Source organism: Zootoca vivipara, chromosome 8 (assembly GCF_965207765.1).
Source record: "Zootoca vivipara chromosome 8, rZooViv2.hap1.1, whole genome shotgun sequence".
NCBI classification, from domain to species: Eukaryota; Metazoa; Chordata; class Lepidosauria; order Squamata; family Lacertidae; genus Zootoca; species Zootoca vivipara.
In genome coordinates this window covers 58,792,848-58,816,071 of record NC_142591.1, presented here as the reverse complement: position 1 = coordinate 58,816,071, position 23,224 = coordinate 58,792,848, and the positions used below count along the sequence as shown (strand labels likewise).

General features: G+C 41.9%; 1 protein-coding gene across 1 annotated transcript in view; it reads right to left on the bottom strand.

Moving 5' to 3' along the window:
- Nucleotides 1–23,224, bottom strand: part of ZC2HC1A (zinc finger C2HC-type containing 1A) — a 30,738-nt gene extending 7,514 nt beyond the window's left edge. Inside the window, exons 1-6 of the mRNA XM_035124926.3 lie at nucleotides 22,787–23,224; nucleotides 9,805–9,881; nucleotides 8,236–8,352; nucleotides 6,927–7,068; nucleotides 1,765–1,913; nucleotides 425–500 (exon numbers count right to left, since the gene is read on the bottom strand). Of these exons, the coding sequence (XP_034980817.2) occupies nucleotides 425–500; nucleotides 1,765–1,913; nucleotides 6,927–7,068; nucleotides 8,236–8,352; nucleotides 9,805–9,881; nucleotides 22,787–22,802 (577 nt within the window). The 5' untranslated portion in view covers nucleotides 22,803–23,224. The remainder of the gene's footprint in view (nucleotides 1–424; nucleotides 501–1,764; nucleotides 1,914–6,926; nucleotides 7,069–8,235; nucleotides 8,353–9,804; nucleotides 9,882–22,786) is intronic.

Here is a 23,224-nt window from a genome sequence, read left to right as displayed (position 1 = left end):
AGGTATATATCATTGGCCTTCTGTTTCAACTTGAAATTCTTCAGCTGCGAAGATAAACACCAATAAACCATGGGAGAGCTGGGGTGGGAAAACCAGATGTGGTTGGTTTGCAATTCCCATTAGCTTCTGTCTGTATGGCCAAATGCCAGGGATAATGGGAGGTGCAGACCAACAACCTCCTGAAGACTACAGAAGTTTGCATGCACATTGCAATGGCTTGGGTCCTTGATTCACATAAAGTAATAGCATACCAAGGATCCCTCAACCCCCAGGAATAGAGGAAAGGGGGTGGCAGGAAAGCTGTGTTCCATTCATGGAAAGAAAATCAGGATCCAAGCCATTATATCTATTAGCCTTGAGGCAATACAGTATTTATTCATGCATCCCTGATATGCAACTACAATAACAATTTTATTGACATTACTTGGTTGTGGTAAGCGTGATGAGGCTGGTGGCGTTATTCCTGATGGAGGCATCTTCTTTACTGGTGGCGACTTGTACTGAAACAGACACAAAAACCAGTCATTGAACAGCTCAGTCATACAGTTCCATGTCTTGAAATACTGTAATGATCAATAGCTCTGTATCTCATGGGGTGTTTGCAAATGTACCTTAAAAAGAGGATTTGAAATGCTGTGGTTTTTTCACTTCATCCAGGAAAATCTAGCGTCTACCCACCTATTACTATGAAAAAGACAATGTACATACCAGATATTCCAATGCTGATTTAAGTCAAGGCTGAGTGATCATCTTTTTATATGTTCATAAGAAAATAAAAGCTGTGCTGGATCAGGCCCAAGGCCCATATAATCCAGTACTCTGTTCTCACAGTGGCCAACCAAACATTCCTGGGAAGCAGAACCTGAGTGCATCAGAGCTCTCCCTACCTGCATTTCATAGCACCTGGTACACACAGGCATGAATCTTATAGTGGAGGTAGAACACAGCCATCATAGCTAGTAGCCAGTGATATCCTTGTCCCTCATTAATCTGTCTAATTCTCTTTTAAAGACATACAGGTTGGTGGTTACCACCATCTCTCCTAACAGCGAATTCCATAATTTAGCTATGTTTTGTGTGAAGCAATACAGACATTTCCAACATTCATTGGATTTTGATGAATTCTAGAACGGTTGTACCTTGGATCACAAACGCCTTGGTACTCAGACGTTTTGGCTCCCGAACGCCACAAACCCGGAAGTGAGTGTTCTGGTTTGCGAACGTTCTTTGGAACATCCGACGGGGCTTCCACGGCTTCTGAATGGCTACAGGAGCTTCCTGCAGCCAATCAGAAGCCGCGCTTGGGTTTCTGAACGTTTTGGAAGTCGAACAGACTTCCGGAACGGATTCCGTTCAACTTCCAAGGTACAACTGTATTCTAAAAGTGGGAGAAAATCTTTTCTTTACCCACTTTCTCTACACCATGCATAATTTTATACACCTCTATAAAGTCCTCCAATACTTGCCTTTCCTCTAAGTTATAAAGCTGCAAATGTTGTCACCTTCCTCATAGCAGAGCTGCTTCATCTTCTTGACCATTTCAGTTGCCTTTTTCTGAAGCTTTCCCTGTTCTACAATCCTTCATGGGGGGAAGTGACCAGAACTGTATGCAGTGTTCCAAGTGTGACTGCACCATAGGTTTGTATAACTGTGTGGTGCTAATGGCTTTTAAAATTTTAATCCCTTTCCTGATGATCCCCAGTATGGAATTAGGTAACTTCTGGCAGGGTTTATTTTTCATCTGAGTAAATAATAATCATTCACCTGCATTCGGGTGGGAAGCTTCCCTTTAGAATCAGTAACCACTTTTCCTTTATTAGTAATACGCGCTGCCTGTTCTTTGCAGAAATTGATGTGCCGATCAGCTGCACTTTCACTAAATCTTCTCTGGCAATATGGGCACTGGATATAATCTATATTCATCAGCAATTCATGAGACACAAAGAACAGTACAGATTATTTGTTACTTTAGTCACTCTGGTTTTATCCCAACTTTAACTCTAGACCAGACCCCCAAAGCGGATGACAATAAAAACAGAAAACATAAACTGCTATAATATCTGAAACAGCATTATAATTTAAACGTGTTAAAAATCAACAGCAAGTCAGTAAAAATCAATGAAGATTTGTGAGTACTGAAGCCATCAGCATTCAAAAGCCTTTCCCCCCAAAAAAATTTAATGCACATAAAAGCCAAAAGCAAATGGGTCTTTGTTTTTAAGGAGGCAGGTCCAAGTGATAGAGAAGTCTATCACCATTAAAAGAAGTCTGCAGCACAATACAAGTCTAGCTTTTGAGTGTTAATGCAGAAGGCGTACCTGGAGCCTGCTTGACCATCTAATCCCAAAATAGCAAATTGGAGATTGACAAATAACTCCTAACCCTAAGGGACCGAGAATATGCTTTTTCTATAAAGGTTTCGCCACCACTTCAACTACTGGGACAGGCAATGAAGGGAGATTATCACCTCTCAACTTGTCTTCAGTCAAGATTTAACAAATCAAGTTGGGCAGGAGTCAAGCAAGCAGGTAATAGGTAAAGGTAAAGGGACCCCTGACCATTAGGTCCAGTCGTGACCGACTCTGGGGTTGCGCACTCATCTCGCATTATTGGCCGAGGGAGCCGGCGTATAGCTTCCAGGTCATGTGGCCAGCATGACAAAGCCGCTTCTGGCAAACCAGAGCAGCACATGGAAACGCTGTTTACCTTCCCGCTGTAAAGGTAAAGGTAAAGGGGCCCCTGACCATCAGGTCCAGTCGTGTCCGACTCTGGGGTTGCGGCGCTCATCTCGCTCTATAGACAGAGGGAGCCGGCGTTTGTCCGCAGACAGCTTCCGGGTCATGTGGCCAGCATGACAAAGCTGCTTCTGGTGAACCAGAGCAGCGCACGGAAACGCCGTTTACCTTCCCCCGGAGCGGTCCCTATTTATCTACTTGCACTTTGACGTGCTTTCGAACTGCTAGGTGGGCAGGAGCTGGGACCGAGCAACGGGCGCTCACCCCGTTGCAGGGATTCGAACCGCCGACCTTCTGATCAGCAAGCCCTAGACTCTGTGGTTTAACCCACAGCACCACCTGGGTCCCTTCCCGCTCTAGCGGTTCCTATTTATCTACTTGCATTTTGACGTGCTTTTGAACTGCTAGGAGCTGGGACCAAGCAACGGGAGCTCACCCCGTCACAGGGATTCGATTATGTTAGCCCTTCCCAATAATCCTACAGCTTCAGATGATGAAAGTTAGAATTTATGCAAACACACACAACTGATTAATGCATTGGATGTTTCCGATACAAAGTCTGTGGCCAATGTGAAATCCAGCCGGAATAGATCTGAGTGATTGCAAAATCTCAACATATATAGCAAATATACACCTTTAAGTGTCAGGCAAAAACGTTCCTTTTTAAACAGGCCTTTGGTTGATTTGACTGACATCCTATGCCCTTGTAAAATGTGGTGGGGTTTTTTTTGGGGGGGGGTTGTTCTTTTTATTTTGATTATGTATTTTGTGGTACTGTATTATACTTTTATTTTATTCTGTGAACTGCCCCTGAGACCTCCGGGTACAGAGTGGTATATAAATTCAATAATAATCATCATCATAATAATAATAATACCAGCAAGTAAGTCACAGGGAGGTATTCTGACCATGTTTAGGGCCTTTAACCAACTGGAAACTTTCTGTTAGACAACACAGCACACTTCACAGTAAAGGAGAAACACAGGAGGTTTTGCCATCACTGGCAAGGAATACACTTTCAAATTAGCTCAAGCTTGTGTTTTGTTAGACTTCTTGGAATTTTCTGTCACTGGCACTCCAAGCACTATTCCTGCTGACTCATCCTTCGCCTGTACAAGATGCAGCAAAACTTACTGGGAACCAAATATATAGCAAGCAGACTCAGCTGTTGGTTAACTATAAGCTTTCCAGATTATATCGGAGTGCCATTAAAATACTCCTACAAACAGGGTTGCCAGACTCAATAGTGGACAAACAGGACTGTGCCTTTAATTGCCCTGCTCTCTTTTGAGTCTGGAAACCTTTAAGAGAAACCAGCAGACCCTTTGTTTAATTTCCAAGCAAATGGTCTCCTGGTTTCTCTTTAAGGTTTCCAGACTCAAAAGAGAAGCAGGGCAATTAAAGGCACAGAAGTCCTGTCCTCTATTGAGTCTGGCAACCCTACCTACAAAGCAAAGTCAAAAATGCAAAGAGGAGAGCCTAACAATAATTTTATTATTTATACCCCACCAAACCACTCAAGGATCTGAAGGTAGCTTGGAGAACTTTCTCTTACAGACAAGTAACTTTTTCCAGCATTGCAATTTTTGACACAAGAATGATTCAGTCACAGCACTTTGGGAAGGAGAATACAGTGGAACCTCGGTTTATGAACACCTCGGTTTATGAATTTTCGGTTTATGAACGCCGTGGACCCATCTGGAACGGATTAATTCACTTTCCATTACTTTTAATGGGAAAGGTCGCTTCAGTTTATGAACGCTTCAGTTTATGAACAGACTTCCGGAACCAATTACACCCATGTTTCAGTTTATGAACGCTTCAGTTTAAGTACTTCGTGGACCCATCTGGAACGGATTAATCCACTTTCCATTACTTTCAATGGAAAAGTTCGCTTCAGTTTATGAACGGTTACTCCGCGGACCGTCTGGAACGGATTAATCCACTTTCCATTACTTTCAATGGGAAAGTTCGCTTCAGTTTATGAACGCTTCAGTTTATGAACAGACTTCTGGAACCAATTGTGTTCATAAACCGAGGTACCACTGTAGATAGAAAAAAACAAGATTACGGCTGTGTGAAGCCCAAGCTAAAAGAAAAAAAAATTAAAATTCTGCATAACTTATTTTTCATTGCTTATACTGTGATTTTATTCTTGGTATAATTTATTTTGATTTTGCTAGATGCAAATGTGATACAGTGGTACCTCGGTTTATGAACACAATTGGTTCCGGAAGTCTGTTCATAAACTGAAGCGTTCATAAACTGAAGCAAACTTTCCCATTGAAAGTAATGGAAAGTGGATTAATCCGTTCCAGACGGTCCGCGGGGTACTTAAACTGAAGCGTTCATAAACTGAAGCAAACTTTCCCATTGAAAATAATGGAAAGTGGATTAATCCGTTCCAGATGGGTCCGCGGAGTACTTAAACTGAAGCGTTCATAAACTGAAGCATGGGTGTAATTGGTTCCGGAAGTCTGTTCATAAACTGAAGTGTTCATAAACTGAAGCGAACTTTCCCCTTGAAAGTAATGGAAAATGAATTAATCCGTTCCAGATGGGTCCGCGGTGTTCATAAACCGAAAATTCATAAACCGAGGTGTTCATAAACCGAGGTTCCACTGTATTCAGCTTTGCTGGGCACTAAAGTAATCCCAAATACATAAAACACTTATTCAAGAACTTCCCTAGTTTCAGATACTTAAGCAGTATCTTTGAAGTCTATCTTTGCAGCCATAACGGCTTAAAAAAAACCCTCATCTGGAGGAAAGTGGAAAATGTTGATGCCACGTTACCGCCATTTCGTCCCACACCTCCATTTTATTTTCAGTCTCTACCTTCTCTGCAAGTGCAAAACTGACAAGGTCAAGTGACTAAAGAAAACGGTGCTAGTCACCACCCTCTACTGAACTGAAAAGAAAGAGTTCCTAACACTAGATGCTCTGCTAGGACATGCAAAAGCCAATAATCCCTTCCACCCTAATGCAATCAGCACTATGGACAGATGAAGCCATTAGAGTCTGGTCCGTCCCAGTTCTCAGAAGGGACAAGACTACGTCTGTCACTCGTAGATATTTAACTGATATTTTTTTTAAAAAAAAATCTACCTGAAAACAAATGGTAAAATAATAATAACAAGAACTTAAAAGGTAGTCTGAAACTTATTTTATGCTTGTTTCTCCCCACCCCCTTTTCTTTTAAACTTCTAAAAGTATAACACCCAGCCCTCTTGGCCTCAACACTGTAAACAGTGGGGGCAGCGATGCTTTTTGCCATATAAGCAAACAGGATGCCATCAAGCTCCATGCCTCACAAGGGGACTTGCTGTAAGTGCATTCAAAGTACACAGCAGCAAAATCTCTCACGTGCTAACCACTACAGGCTACGGCAAACGATGTGCCCTATTTGTAGAAGGGGGGGGGAATCTTCTTTTTTAAATGAACAGAGGCAGAACAGAACTCTCCAACCGCCTCTCAAAGGATTCCACCAGGCTGCAATTTTTCAAGTGAACCACTGATCCAGGATCAGATCAGGCGAGTCCATTTTGCAATCTGAGCAGGAAAAGATTCACACCCCACATCCCTAATCAGTACAACACGAAACTCCTAATCGACCAACAATGTTTCATTTTATTTTGTTTATTTAATAAACTTTATACACCTTTTGATTGTAAAAAGGCTCTCTTTTCAAGTAGCTTCACCATCTCTGCCCTTTTCGTTCCCCTGGAGAGCCCCTTTCTACAGATAACTAAATATTAGATTTCTAAGACTATAATGGGTGTGACTTCAAGAGCAGACTTACTGGTCCACACTCAGCCACTTGGGAAGACTGTTTCTATGTTCCGTCACCCCCTGAACCTGCCAGCTGAAAGCTCTGTCATGGCCTAGGAGAATCCCTGCTCTTTTTAGGATGCCACTGGGGAATGTGTTCCCCTTCCCTTCATCTGTGCATTTAAGAGGTAAATCTCACCTTCTTAGTCTACCTTGCCTGCAGGCTTTTTCGGATTACAGTAATTCCTTGCCCTCCCATTTTGAGGCAATGAAATGCCTTGAACTGTATGTTAAGTCTGTTTATGACCAGACCAAACACCTGACCCTTTGAGAGAGACAGGATGTGTCTGTCTAGCCATTCATTAGCCATATTGCACAAAACAGATGTTGCAGTTAAAGTCCACAATGTCACATTACATACCAGGATCATAAGTAGGTGGTGGTGGCGGCGGCAGTTTTCCACCTTCTTTAAGGACCTGATCAACCCCTTTGGCTGCTCGTATAGCTGCTATGAGTTCCTCATGCTTTCTCCTCCAGTTTGATTGTTTCTTTGGGGGCTCTGGCTAAGAAGACAACAGAAGCAGCACACACACACACATATTAACCATTTGATAAAAGAGCTTTCTTCAGCTGTGCATACAATATTATATATAACACCACTAAATACGTATCTTCCCTTAACCATGAAGGAATGTTGCTTTTCAGGAGATAAGCAGAGTTTATACAAAAGCTGTATTTAGATCCTTTGACAGGGAAGCTGCGAGACCAGTTATGAAACAAATATAGGAGCAATACATTTAATATTTCATTAGACACTGCTGACAGTGATTTCCAAATAAGAGCTCTGTATACCTAAGTGGAAGCAATGTGCACCTTTTCCATGGTCCTATACACTGGGTTAATCGCTTCATACTCTTTTGGCTGTATTTTCCTACTGACATTATTTACTTATCTGTCTGGTGTTGTTGTTGTTGTTTAAAGAATGCCATGTGTATAAGTCACCTTTCTGGTCCATGGAAAATCACTGCTAATGCCACAACAGCATGTCCAAAAAACAAACAAAATCCTGTACCAGTAAAACCAATGGAAACAAACTTTTTGTTATGAACTTACAAAGTGGCTCTACTAATGCTCCTTAAAACAGAAGAGCCTAATAACCACACTGGCTGTGATCCTAAGGAGGAAGCAAATGTCGTTGAACAAGTACTTCTAAGTACAGTCATACCTCATGTTGCATCCGCTTCAGGTTACGTCTTTTCAAGTTGCGTCCTGCGGCAACCCGGAAGTACCAGTATGGTTACTTCCGGGTTTTGCCGCTCGCGCATGCGCAGAAGCACTAAATCACGCCGCGCGCATGCGCAGCACTTCTGATAGCGGCTGCTTAGAGTTGCGGACATGCCTCCAGGATGGATTACGCCTGCAACTCGAGGTTCCATTGTAATAATGCTCAAGCTTGATTTATTCCCGCTTCCATCATGCCACATACTTCAAATCCAATATTAATTTTACAGTCAGTACTTTTTAAATATTTAAATCTAATCCCAGCTGGGATATTGTGCAATGTATGTGGTTAAGGCAATTACCACTCCTCTTCTGGATTTATTATATCCCATAGATTGTTATGAATAAACTTCCAAAGTCATCACGCACATGCAGCGAATAACTGAACTACATGCCCATGCACATACAGTTGTCTAAAAAAGGGAATATTCTAATGCTCCTTTACCTACCCGTGGCTTCAGAGGTTTGACAGTGGAAATATCAGTTCCCTCCGCTCTCTGTCTGCTGGAGTCAAATGCTTTTCTTTTTTTATTAGCAGCTCTTTGGCAAATAGGAACATGCTTCTTCTACAGGTAAAAGAGGAAAGAAATGCAACATTTATATTTCAAACGCAGGTTTCCTCCCCTCCTCCTGCTAGCCATCCCATCAAATAAGCAGGGAGCCCTTGGGAGGCTAAAACTTGTATGTATTCTTCATCATCCCACCTTACTCAATAGTATAAAACAAAGTTGAAGTTTCAAAAGCAAATCCATCCCATAATGTACTCAGCACTTTTATGAATAGATTAATTAATACTGACCAAGGCTGCATTCATATGACACTTTACTCTGTACCCAACATTTCCTTACCTTTATGTGATCATTCACATGATACAAAAGTCATTCCTGGGAATCTAGATGAAGTTCGGTGCTCGTTTCCATATTAATTGTTTCCATTAAAAAATCCATTTGCAACCCTGTTAACTTTGAAAATCATGAGTTTTGTGTTGTGATTTTCTTGCAATTTCATGGTCAGGGATTTTTATTTTTATTTTAAAAAGTTTTTATAACTTGTCTTGTTTCTCAATTTGATCTTTTTACATGGTTATGTATGTTTTGTGGTATTTTATACATTGTGGTTTGCTGTTTTGTTTTGTTTTTATTATAGATTGGTAATTCTTTATTGTGGCTGATATTGTGGTCGGTTGTTCAAATCCCCGTGATGGGATGAGCTCCTGTTGCTCGGTCCCAGCTCTTGCCAACCTAGCAGTTCGAAAGCACATTAAAGTGCAAGTAGATAAATAGGTACCACTACAGCGGGAAGGTATACGGCGTTTCCGTGCGCTGCTCTGGTTCACCAGAAGCGGCTTTGTCATGCTGGCCACATGACCTGGAAGCTGTACGCCGGCTCTCTCGGCCAATAGAGCGAGATGAGCGCCGCAACCCCAGAGTCGGTCACGACTGGACCTAATGGTCAGGCGTCCCTTTACCTTTACCTTTTTAAGTGTAACTGCTTACCGTAATTATTATTTGCTGATGTTTAATTTTACTGTTTACTATTAGATTCTGATGGATTGTTGCTTTATCTTAAAGCTATTGTGACTTTTATATTGGATCAGATAGTTACTATTAATGTTTGATTTTTATTATGTTTTTATGTGTTGGATGCTGCCCAGAGTGGCTGGGACAACCCAGCCAGATGGGCGGACTATGAATAACAAAATTATTATTATTACTATTACTATTACTATTGTTGTTGTTGTTATTATTATTATATTAATATTATAACACAGCCACCCCACATCTGAATAATATGGGCAATAAACCCCACGTCTGAATGCAGCCTATATTATTGGAAACAAAACCATCTATGTCTGTAACCAGTGATAACTGCTTATATGTAGTCACAATTACCGTAAGTAGTATATAAGTTCCATCACTTAATTAAATAAAACAAATTGAAATTGGCACAATAGCTTCACTTTTAAATGAAGGGTTAGACATGAACATGTTTTTAAGTCAGCTGATGTTTATACTCACTAATGCATTTGGGAAAAAAGTCCTCCCACAAATCTTGCACGGTAAAAGATCTTCAGCTTGTCCCACACTTCCGTTATCTTAAAAGCAACACACACATACATTATGGCATGACAATTCCTACTTAACTCTTAATCTGCAATTATATTTCTGTTTTCTGTAAATTGCTAAAAAGGAAACTACAATAAAGTCAGGCCTTAATGATAATAGAGCTCACAGGAGCCATTCATAAAATTGCCTGCAGAGATTGAAATGATCTGCATTTCTCACATGGGAACATTAAAAGGTTTTTCCTCCCATGAGCAGGAATAGAAAAAACTGTGAAAATCTATGGTCTTTAGTGATCTAATTATTGATTGGGACAGTGCCCCTAGTTTCTAACACTGAAATCCTACCGTTATAAAATGGAATCGATCAGTATCTGAAGAACTGCACTGCTGTGTAATATTTGGGAGGAGCTGAATAAAAGAGGCTAGATATGCAAGAAATTGTCTACATCATTAAATAATTTTTAGCACACAACTCCACCAGACAACACACTCATTTAAAAAAATTAAACTATGAACAGAAACTAGGCCTATAAATGAGGTGTTGCATAGTTTTGTACATTGAATAAGACCGTGTTTTTCTGTTCAGCAGAAAACAATGACTAGATAAGCATTCAAATCTTTTTGTTCCTTTTAAATGAAGCAGCATCAAAATCAACTATACTGACAGCAAAAAAGGCCACAGTCCTTCATTGGTATTTCAAGCAAATGTCTAAATATTACTATTCATTACTTCAACCCAGACAATATAAAAAGCAAAAAATAGAAAAAGAAAAAGCTTATCATCCTTCTTTTACATTTCATTTATGGATTCTGTACTGAGATTGCCAGCAAAACTCTAGATACAGGACGATCCTTTTGTTGAGAGGACTCCCCCCCCCAATAAAATCACTCATTAGATCATCATCAACTATTACCCAAATTCCCAATAAAAATTGCCTGTGACAATGTGCTAAAATAATGTACCAATACACAATAACTGTATCAGAACCACATATTATAAAAGTTCCTCTGCTGAGAAACCTCTTAAAGGGCAGGAAACTACAAGGAGGAAGTAGCTGGACTGGAATGACTTATGGTATGGTATCAGTTGTCTCTATACCAGTGCACAGAGAATGGAAAACAAACAAGATGAATTTGAGCCCTCAATACAGGATAGCAAATTTGATCTACAGTAATAGGCATTCCTGAAACCTGGTGGGATGATATTAATGACTGGAATGTAAGAATTGAGGGGTATATGGCCTATTCAAAAGAACTAGCCCAAACAGGAAAGAAGGAGAAGTAGCATTATATGTAATGGATGTGTACAGTTGTGAAGAAATCAATAACTTAGAGCAAGGAATGCAGTTTGAGAGTGCATGGGATAAAAATTGTAGGAGAGGAAAACAACAGTGACCTTACTGTGAGTGTCTGCTATAGACCTCCAATCCAGACTAAAGACTTGGATGATACCTTCCTACAGCACATTACCAAACATTCAAAAAGTCTGTTATGGCAGACTTCAACGACCCCAATACTGGCTGGAAGTCAAACTCTGCCAAAAATGTAAGGTCCTACAAATTCCTCAATTGCCTCACTGACAAGAGTAGCAACTCCTCACCAATGTCAGTAGTGGCACGGGCTCTCTTCTCTTGATAAAGAACATCTCCCACCCCCACTGCTTCCCCCATAGATTAAATCCAAGAGCAGAGTAAACGACAACGTCCAGGCCAGGAGGACCGGTCGACACTGGCATATAGTCCTTCCCTCTAGTCCAGGCATCTCCAAACTTGGGCCCTCCAGATGTTTTGGACTACAATTCCTATCTTCCCCGACCACTGGTCCTGTTAGCTAGGGATCATGGGAGTTGTAGGCCAAAACATCTGGAGGGCCGCAGTTTGGGGATGCCTGCTCAAGACACATGATTTGATGTCAGTTAGAATCATTACAAATGGGGCTCAAGGGAGCTACTGCCCTCCCTTGCCCAGGTGAGCGCTGGTTCTGTTTTGTGCTAATAGCATAATGACAATGTACAGCACTACAGAACACTCAACAAATAGTGTTGTATTGTTGCAGCCGTACTACTCTTTTTTTAGTCTCCCTATATGAGTGAATTACTGTTCTTGGCAGATGTCCAATCAACTACAGCTGTATTTACAACAGAAAAAAGGTAATCTATTAGGAAACTGAATTATTTCCTTTGTACTCCAACTGAGCAACAGAACATTCCTTTAAAATGTACTGTACAAGAAACAATTACTTTTTATTTTTTTCCATAAAGGCCATATATGCATGGACTTTTTAAAAAGTAGGTTTTTAAAATACAAATAAAAAGACCACCAGAAAGAAAAGTTGCACAGTCTCATAATCTAGAACCCTCTCGACATACAGCCACAGGGGTTCCTCCCTATGGAGACTGTTTCCACCCATCAATCAATCAATCGTTTTATCTGTATGCTGCCTTTCCAAAGCCCAAACCATGCTCAATGTGGCTCACAACATACATAAAACTACAGGCATAACAAAGTAGCCATAAACAATAAACAAAAGACCAAAAAGTACACAACCAAATAAATAATAATAATAATAATACCCCGCCCATCTGGCTGGGTTTCCCTAGCCACTCTGGGCGGCTCCCAACAGAATATTAAAAACACAATAAAACATCAAACATTAAAAACTTCCCTAAACAGGGCTGCCTTCAGGTGTCTTCTAAAAGTCAGATAGTTGTTATTTCCTTGACATCTGATGGGAGGGTATTCCACAGGGTGGGCACCACTACCGAGAAGGCCCTCTGCCTGGTTCCCTGTAACCTCACTTCTCGCAGTGAGGGAACTGCCAGAAGGCCCTCGGAGCTGAAATTGAACGATTTCCACACAAGATACCGTAGAATTGTAAGATACAACAAATTAACAGCAACATCATCAAGAACCCCTACCCAACAAAACATGCTAAATAATGCCGCAGCCCAATAATCTGTTTACCAGACTCAGCTTTTGTAGCTGGAATCAGTCAAGGCCCTGCCCTCCCAGACCACATGGAAAAAGGCCTGCAAGGCAGGGAGCAGGTCTTCTAGACGCACAGCCAAGATAGTCTAAAAATCTGGAGAGTTGCTGCCAGTCAGTGTAGCAGATAATACGGAGCTAGAGGGACTAGTTTTATGACTCAGTGTGTATAAGGCCACTTCCTAAATTGCTAAGACGAGCTGACTTCATGCCATAACTTTTGCAAGCTTGAATACGCTTCTTTATTTAAAAAGTATCCTCCGCTAAAGTAAGCTTGTCAACTTTATATTTAAGCACTTTCCTGGGAAGCACAGGTAACCTGGAATTGCATGTATCCTTCCTCTGCACCCTGCACAGAAGTAAAAGCTGGCTTCCAGAGGAGGGAAACCCTCCACTCTGCACCCAGCATAGAATTACAGCACGGTGCTGCAGGAGTCTCTAGTAATTATTATTTTGGGGGCAGGCTAGTAACTTTTGTGATCTTATTTACAAGGCTGGATTACACAACCAATAAGATCCAACATCCTGTAAGCCTTCATTGAGAGACTTAACGAAGAAAAAGGGGGCATGGAGGTTAGGTTTGACTCAGGTCAGCCATACCAGGAAGTCTCACATTATATTATAAAATATAATAGCAAAGAAATGCCACTTCACATTCAAACTGCATACAGCAGCAGACGACAAGTGCTGTTAATGCACCTTTGCTTCCAATGAGCAAAGCACTACTTATCATCATCATCATATAACATCCTACGGTATGTTATAATACTGATACACTTATTCAAGTGCCGTCACTTACACAACCAAAATGATATTAACTACCGTGTTTCTCATATTATAAGACACGTCTTATATTTATTTTTTCCTCAAAAAAACACACTATGGCTTATTTTCAAGGGATGTCTTATTTTTTTCCTCCTCCTCCTGCCGCGGCCGGCATTGCTGCTGCGCCTATCACTATGTCTTATTTTCGGGGTATGGCTTATATTCCTTGAATGCTTAAAAATCCTGCTATGGCTTATTTTATGGGTATGTCTTAAAATATGAGAAACAGGGTACGCACAAGACGGATGTATCAGGTATGGAAGAACATCCAGCCTTGCAGAAGCAGTGGAACAGTAACGGAGTGTGTCTACAAACAGCTCAACCGATTATCATGGGTAGCAGATCAATGGCAGCAATCTTGCTACTGTGTGCTCTTGTGAGTCTATACAAGATCAATGAAAGAAAAGATACCACTGGCCCTATTCTCTAGCTTTCAGTGGTATTCAATTATGCATGTAAGCTTCAAGGCATTTTCCGATATTTGCCTTTACAACATCAAGCAATTCACCTCTCAAAGAAGTGCTGTAAAAGAATATGCAAAGAATGACACAAAGATCATTAATTGGAAGCTGGCTTCCTCGTACTGACTTCAGAAGAATAAATATGCTGCTGACACTTCCTGACTCAGCTATCAGTAATCCAAAATATAATTAAATCGGAACGCATCTTTCCTTCGTGTATATAACAAAAGAAAATGTTTTGAATGGAAAAAGATAAATATTCTATTGTCATTCAATCCTGCATCTTCATTTATCATCTTTACATACCTTTCAGATATATTCATGCAGTGATTCTTTTTCTGGGAGGAAACAGGGATATGCATAACCCTAAACATTTTGTGACTCTAACGGGAGAAGAAACTAAATTAAAATTTCAGGTTTCTTCTCTAGCACGGTGAATCGCCAGTTCTGTAGCTACCCCCAATAGCAGCCTCATTTCCAGTCATGGTGTTTCCTGAGTCTCAGACGGAATGAGAGTACCCCTGGACATTTTTTAAGGGAAAAAAAGCACTGTATTCATGTATATGTCAAGCATGCCTACCAATTACAATATTTGGATTGGACTCCAATTCAGCCCTTCAGAAAAATGCTGGTTAGTGGTTCTGTGTTCCCTGCTGTCTTGCTCTGACTGTAGTTGTTGTATGCTAAATAAGTTCAAAAGACAAGGTAAAAATATCTTAAATAAAGACTGGAGTTGCAATGTACTAGAAGGCAAAGTTGAAGGTCAGAAACTGAGAAAGCTTTAAATAGAGTATCACTTAAAAAAAAAAGGCCAATTCTATAGCATCCTTAAACGACTGTGACATTTAACAAGTACAGTAGTGACCTAGATAGGAAGGAAAACCAGACAGAAAAAAGAAGTACGGTGGTATTGCAACTTTCATAATCATGGAGAATGTATCTTTATTTAACTTTCACAACTGAGCAAAGCAGTGTTAGAAACTGAGATATGAAAGCTAGGAGCTCAATGGCACCTTAAACCTAGATTATGGGCGCAACAACAGAATGTCTAGGCGTGCTTTTAAAATAATAATAATACAAAGCTGAAAATGAATGAACTACGTCTAAAATATTATGTTCATTTTTCACATGCTCTAGTCCTTCCCCTGCCCAAGCCCCTAATATTATTAAGAGGGTCTCTTCTCCAGTCTTCAGAGAGTAGCTGGGAGGCAGAAAAAAGGTCCTCCTTTCCTTCCATTCTAGTTTTAATCTGAAATCTTAGGTGCAGTACTGCGCCCAGAGCTCAGAAACTGCTCATGCTAATGAAATTCCCAGTCGAAAAATGCGCCTAGAACAATGGGAGTTTTGAACACTGGAGCAAAGAGATACATTTTCTATCGCCCCTGAATTAGAATTTGTACCTACTGCAATTTCTTCTTTTACAGAATTATTAAAAAATAAAGAGCTTTGAGGTTTTATTTATAACAAAAATACAGGCAAATAGATTAAAACAAATAACGGAAGAAGCCCTGTTATTTGCACCTGGTTGCATTATGTAGAGGCATCTAGTCCGGACCTCCATGATGCCCTCCATCTGCTCTTGGATTACCACTCCCAGCATGGCCAATGGTTAGGGCTCATGGGAACTGTAGTCCAAGGACTCAGCTATACAGACGCAAATAAAACGTTTTAAGTGCGTTGTAAAGTGCAATATACAAATGTGACACTAGATGGCGATGATGAGCCATGGTAAATTCAATATGTTTTTCAAAACTTTTTTTAAAAAAAGAATTTTCACAGCGTTTTTTAAGTGTGTGTAGATTCCACCCAACAATGCCTAGAGGATGTTAGGTACCTTGTTCTTGATGGAAAGTCGCTTTGTTAATTTTAAAAACATAAAATTGTGTATAACCTGGTTTGCTCACCATTTTGTGCCATAAATTCCTCATATTACAGTCATACCTAGGGTTAAGTACGCTTCAGGTTGAGTACTTTCAATTTAAGTACTCTGCGGACCCGTCTGGAACAGATTAATCCACTTTCCATTACTTTCAATGGGAAAGTTTGCTTCAGGTTAAGTATGCTTCAGGGTAAGTATGGACTTCCAGAACCAATTAAGTACTTAACCTGAGGTACCACTGTATTTTTGCTTTCTCACACACAGCAATGACTTATCAGCTACCTTGATAAATCATTTTAGTCATCTTACTCCAATGAACACTTTTGTAAATAAGGGGGGGGGCGACATTGGGGAAACCTATAGAAGACCTTACCACCCAGTGTTTAATTCCCCATGGTTAATTAGTCTATTCTACATAGACATATCTCCTGCCAACCTAGCAGTTTGAAAGCATGTCAAAGTGCAAGTAGATAAATAGGTACCGCTCCAGCGGGAAGGTTAACGGCGTTTCCGTGCACTGCTCTGGTTCGCCAGAAGCGGCTTAGTCATGCTGGCCACATGACCTGGAAGCTGTACGCTGGCTCCCTCGGCCAGTAAAGCGAGATGAGCGCCGCAACCCGAGTCGTTCGCGACTGGACCTAATGGTCAGGGGTCCCTTTACCTTTTTACATAGACATATATTAAAGAACTGGCATTTTTTTAAAAAAAAAGGTTTGAAGCAATATTGAAGCAATATGCCTAATAAGCTCTTCATACAATCAACAACAAGAATCTGCACTAATCTCATATTAAGATAAGCTTTATCTTTCAACACACATGAATACCCTACAGAGTAGCAAGTCCCTAAAGAGAATAATAAAATGAGATAAATCATTAAAACAGTAATGATCTGTGGCAAAACTGCTTAGCAGATTACTGCTGAAAGCACTAGTCCAATTACCTGCATTTCTTCAACAGGATTAAATTTTCTTCTGTTGTGCTACCTTCTTTTTAAGATTCGTTGTATTTCTAGTTATCAAGAGGCCCTGCTTGAGTTTGCAACCTAAGCGTTATTCAGCTGGCAGGTCCCACAAGTTTTTTTTGTTTTGTTTTTAAATAAGAAATATGACACATTCCATAAATAGCCTATTATAATTTCCTTCCCAGAAAACTTCAGCAGCAATTTTGAAAGTACTTAAGACTGTTCTCTAATCCTAGGTTCGCGGACAATGGTCAATAAAGGCTGAAAGAACGAGGAATAGCAGAATCCCTTCTCTAACATTAGCTACTGGTGAATAATGTTCTAGAACACAATATGAAGCAGAAGATCCTAGCTCCATCAGTCAGAGCAGTCAGTGCTAGACTAGCCAGAACAGTTACATCCATTTCTCATGTCCCACTCTTTCCGATCACATATTGGCTGAATAGCCAGCACATGTGTGGTTTGAGTGTTTTAGTTGTCTGATTATTTTTAAGCAGCGTAACTCTGGCAAAGAAGCTCAACCCCTAAGAGCGCATCACAGATCATCATGCGTATGAGCAACCAAGTCAAGAAAGAGAAGAGAAAGTGCGCATCTGTTTACTGAAGCCTGTGGGAAACTCATTGTAGAATACTGAACTATACTCCTAGAAGATTGCCAAGATACAACTCCTGTATGATGCCCCTTGTAGCTTGTTATTGCCAGCTATTACGTGTTGGATTTGCTGCTAGATCTCTTATTATCGAATGCCAGGGTAGTGTTATTACTACTACTACTTCAGGGTAGTAGGCAATGCTCTGGTGTGACAGAACCATGTGGCTTTACTTTCCAAATGTTGCACTTGTCCTTTTCCCTTTGGGATCTCATGCCCTTCTCTTAACCTGTGTTTAAGTGCAAAAGTACTGCATTGAGTGGCTGTATGGCATGATGGTGGTTAGACATGCTGCTGACACCTTTCTGTATAATAATGACGTGTGGTCTGTATTTAAAACTGACTAGTATAGGTAGCCAGGATAACAATGTAGTGTGCACACACCACTTTACATCAGTGCAACGAAACGTTCCGGGAGCCTGTAATGAAGCCACAATGCTAACATCACTACAGCCACCTCTCCAACACAGCTCCTTGAAAATCTTGCAATAACTTCCTTAATTGCAACAGCTACTAGGAACATAAACATAGCTGCCTTATCTTCAATCAGGTCATTGGACCATACAGCTCAGAACTTTGAGGTTTCAAAGAGGAAACATTCCCACCCCTACCTGGATAATGAACCTTGAACTTTCTAAATTCAAAGCAGACACTCTGCCACCCTTTATTGTCACTGCACACTTCAATCTTCAGTTTTCTGCAAACACCCATTATAGAAACACTAGAAGTATATTGCTACAAAAATGTGCTTATCGACAAGTGAAGCAAAGGACTATTTGTGGCCTCCTTGACAGGGGACACCCTTAGGTAAATTTGAGCAATGTGGTGGCAGTGGCAATAAACTGAAGTTTTACATTAAATCATTGAGTATTTTGACTCAATAAGAAGCCTTCTCTGATTTATATATATATATATACACATATACACAATATATACATCTTAACCACGGGGGCAGGAATCATATAAGATAATCAGTCTTTTCTCTCTCTTATCCTGGAGGAAACGTCTCTCTTAAAGTGGTGTTGCTGCAAAAGATACATACATCACCTAAAAGCCAAGACCAGGTAACAGAGCAGATCCAGGCACTCTTGGAGAAAACTGATTTTCTAGATCAGGGGTCCCCAAGCTTACCTGGCTTCGGGCTGGAGAGAGTGCGGGAGGGTGGGGGAGCGCACGTCCCTGCACATGCGCAAACACTATTTCTGGCGCACTTCCGGGGTGGAAAAGCGCCGGAAATAGCTTGTGTGCATGTCCATGGGCCTCCTCCAACCTGTAAGTGCGCCGGAAATGACGCTTATACATGCGCACAAGCTATTTCCAGTGCTTTTTCCGACCCGGAAGTGGGCAGCTGTGCCGCGGTGTTAAGAGCAGGTGGCGGGAGCGGATGGCTAGGGTGTCGCAGACTTAGTCTGGGGACCTCTGTTCTAGATCCATTTCCATTGGGGTTTAGGCTTGGTTCTAACACAGAAGCTGCTTTGGTCACCCTGTATGACCTCTGTTGGAAGACAGGGGAATTGTGCCCATTAATGCACCTTTACCATCACCTTTAGACACCAGGCAAAAACTTCCCTCTATAACCAGGCCTTTGGCTTTTAACTATTTGGGGAATTTTTAAAGTGGATAAGATGTTTTTAATGTATTTCTTTTTCCTCTTGGTTTTAATGTATCTATGTGACGTTTATTGCCTCTCTGCTTAGTTGTAAGTCCCTTTGGGTTTCCTGAGCAATATAAAATGACTGACAAACTTAATAAACAAAAAGAAGAATAAAGGAAGCCTTTTTATTTGGAATCATTGCTTTATTCAGTTTTATATTTCAGTAGAATTGAATGGATGAAAACTCACAATTAACCTACAATTTTTTTTTAGCTGAGCGGCAGCCCTGAAAACGTGTAGGGGGGTGTTTGAAAATGCCAAAACATTTCCCTTTCTTTTTCCTTTTCTGAAGGGTATTTATGCATATGCCTAGAATACATGAAACAACTAAAACTTCGAAATAATAGCAGTACTTCATTTGTTAATTTTTCCACATGAAAGAGAAAACTATCCCCCACTAGAGAGGCCACGGTTTCAATGCCCCTGAAGAGGCTGTGCCACTCTTTTGCCCCCTTTCACCACCTCTAAATCTCAATAGAGGCTACTAGAGTGAAAGTAGGTAATATAGAAGACTATTAGTTATGCTACTACAAAATGTGCTGTGACTTGCATGGCTTAAGTTATTTGATTTTATCATGTTGGGTCTGAAACTATTGCCTTAGATGTATATCTCAACTGGTAATCTGGTTAGCTTTTAGTACTGTTGTATTGGGTTTAGGTAGCAATCCTCTATACCAGGCACCCCAAACTGCGGCCCTCCAGATGTTTTGGCCTACAACTCCCATGATCCCTAGCTAACAGGACCAGTGGTCAGGGATGATGGGAATTGTAGTCCAAAACATCTGGAGGGCCGCAGTTTGGGGATGCCTGCTCTATACAAGAAGCTGGTGTAAAGCAAGCTGGTGTAAACTCTGTTCAGTCACAAGGCTGCTGCTAGCAGAGGAAAAACAAGTCTTTAAAATAGTGTTTGAGTTACACCATACTTTTTTGCCAGCTTAACTTATGTCAGGTTGCAAGGTCACATGACCAAGCTGAATGAGTTTAGGATCCAGACCCCGCCCCTCTGGTCCTGTCTCTGCCATGCCCCCCCCTCCAATCTCTTTTTCAGGACTTACTTTGGATGAGCCAAGGATGAGGGAGATAAGGCACTTGATCCTAACCTGCTCACCCTGGTGGATCTGGCAGTAGGATTGCTCCCTTAATGATTTATTGCTAGGACTGGTTTGTTGGTTCTCAACTAGGAACCACAGATTACCTCAATTACTTCCCTTGTTTTTGTTCCCATGCAGCTATTCTTACTACAAATATTGGCTTTTTAATTGAACAAAAGAATTACCTGCTGGTTCAGGCCAAAGACCCATATAGCCCAGCACTCTATCTTCCCATTGGCTAACCAGATGTCTATGGGACGTTTGCAAGCAGAACCAACGTGCAGCAGTGTACACACCCCAAATATCAAATGAAGACCTGCATAAACCAAGAATCCTGGAACATCTTGCCTTTAACAAGGAGTAGGCATATACAAAAATCCTCCTCTCCTCTCATGTTTTCAGGCATTAAGATGCAGAAGTGCTTCTGCAAGTAGCTTCAAGACAATAACTAGAATCCTTCAGTGAGCATCAGTTTTAATGGGATTTAAGCAGAGGAGTGCAGTCCAAGTGGAAATTTGGCCTAAAGGGCTACCATTTTCAATTCTTTATTGAGGTCAGACTGTTTAGTTCTAGTTATCTGAATGTTTTTCTTAGTAAAACCTATCACCTCCTCCTTCCACAGTGCATGCAAGTGTGAAAGATTATCAATGTCAGGAAAATGTTTCTTCGCTGGAATTGTTAGAACTGTGAAATAAAATAAAAAAACAGATGACAAACCGCCCAAAATAATGCTGTCATCACCCTCAGAATGTCAGCTGTCCACAGCTAAAATAAATGAGTATATTGTTGGCTAAACGTGACAAGAATGCTGAGTAGCTAAGTAGAGGGAACTACTATACATGTAACATTTTAAAACAAACAATATATTAAAGGCTTAGTAAAGCAATGAATGCTCAGCTTGCACAGCCAAAACTAGCCATACAAGGTCATTGCTCAGGAATGAGAAAACATGGGCATGCCAAGAGAACTCAGCCAAACACTACTTCACCACGGGGGAGATATGCTAAGCCAGCAAAGGACTCATTCCCAGTCTAAAAGGTTTTAGGCCTTTCCACACAAATGGCACTGAAATTATCTTTCCACCCACCCAGCTTCCCCCTCTTGCATTTCCCACTGCTGCAACAGAAATATAAAACTTGCACCGGGTGCTAGAGTATATACCTGCTTTAAAAATGATTCTCTCAAGTTTCCTGTGCCAATATCCTCCATGTGATGCGTTCCATGTCACAAGCAATCCCTTCCGATGCTCCTGAAAACTCCCTTCCCTCCCCCTCTTGTCTTGCATTGATTTTATTAAAAAGCATGTAAAGGCCTCATCATCCCCACCCACCCTCCTTCAAAGAAACAAGATTCACCAAAACACAGTTATGCAGTAAGGAAGATAACACTGAGAAGCTCGGACCTTAAAACCTGTCAGGTTTAGATAGGAGAGTCATTGTTGCTGTGTTGTTCAGTGCTTTTTTTCTGGGGGGACACACACCCCTAAACATTTTGTGAATCTAAGTTTGGCCTCATTGAGGGGCAGTGTTTCAAGATGAGTAGGAAAATAAGAGTACCCCTAAACATTTTTTTTGGGGGGGAGCACTACTGCTGTTATTTTTATTATTGGCTTTAGCAGCCTGCCATGCAAATCCATAAGAACCTAAGGGCAGCCTGCCTGGGACTAACCATCTACTGGACCCTTCAAGTCAGCCTCGCCTTCAAGCCCATCCCAGCCTTCCTCCCCATCTGAGCAGTAGCCCTTGCCCAGGACCGGATTTAGGTTTGATGAGGCCCTAAGCTACTGAAGGGAATGGGGCCCTTTACATGTCCAGCTGTCCTTTGTCAACAAATTGTCGCCGTTTTTTGTGTTGAATATATGCTATATGGTAATTTATGCACCTAATACAGTACGTCCATACAACACAAAACACTGTTGCTGTATGTAGGTTTTATTTCTTTTTTACCTTCTATTTTGGAAATGTACATCCAGGTTTTCTTTTCCTTTAATTTTTTTGGGGCCCCCCAAGAGAGCGGGGCCCTGAGCTATACTGTAGCTTGCCTAGCTTATACGTAAACCTGGCACTGGCCTTGCCCCTTGGCGACGAGTTCTGCACACAGGGAGCAGAAAGGGCTGGGCAAGGGAGGAGGAGGAGCAGCAGCAGCGCACCAAACGGCGAAGGGGAAAAGGCGAGGCGGAGGCACTTTACGCAGGCGGCTTGCGCCCACCTTCCCGGCCCATTCTCGGGGGACCTTCTCCCGCCGCCTTCCCGGAGCATCACGGGGAGGCCACCATTTCTTGCCTCCCTCCGGCACCTCCCTTCTTCCCAGCTCCGAAGAAACACACAAAGGCTCGGCCCTCCTCTCGCGCGCGGCGAGGCAGCGGCTGCAGCAGCCGCCTCCTCCTCCCCGGGCCTTCTTCCTCCTTTCCTCCTCGCGTCCCTCCCTTACCGTCCAGCTCTTCCATGGCGCCGCCGCCCCTTCAGGCTCCAGCTCCCCGCCGCCGCCGCGAGTGTGGCCGCTGCTGTAGCAACCCGGCCGCTTCCCCGGAGCCAGCTTCCCCCGCGCCCATTGGCTTCCCCGCGCAAGGAGGGGTGGGGAGGTGGGCGGCGCGGCGCGCGCAGTGCGCATGGGATGGGATGGGATGGGCCGCCTCCGGAGTCGCCCGGGACGCGTTCGGATTTTCCTCCAAGGTCGCCCGGCTGTGATTTTCACAGCAGGGTCGAGCCCGTGGGCGCTTGGGCGGCCTCCCCGCGACCTCCCGCCGCGATTATTTCTCAACGTTTTTTCGGTAGCCTGAAGGGCCTCTCTCACACGCAGACATGACAGGCAAAGAAGAAGCAGCAGCCTTTCCCCGGTCTTTTGCAGCAGCGTGACGAGCAGAAATGC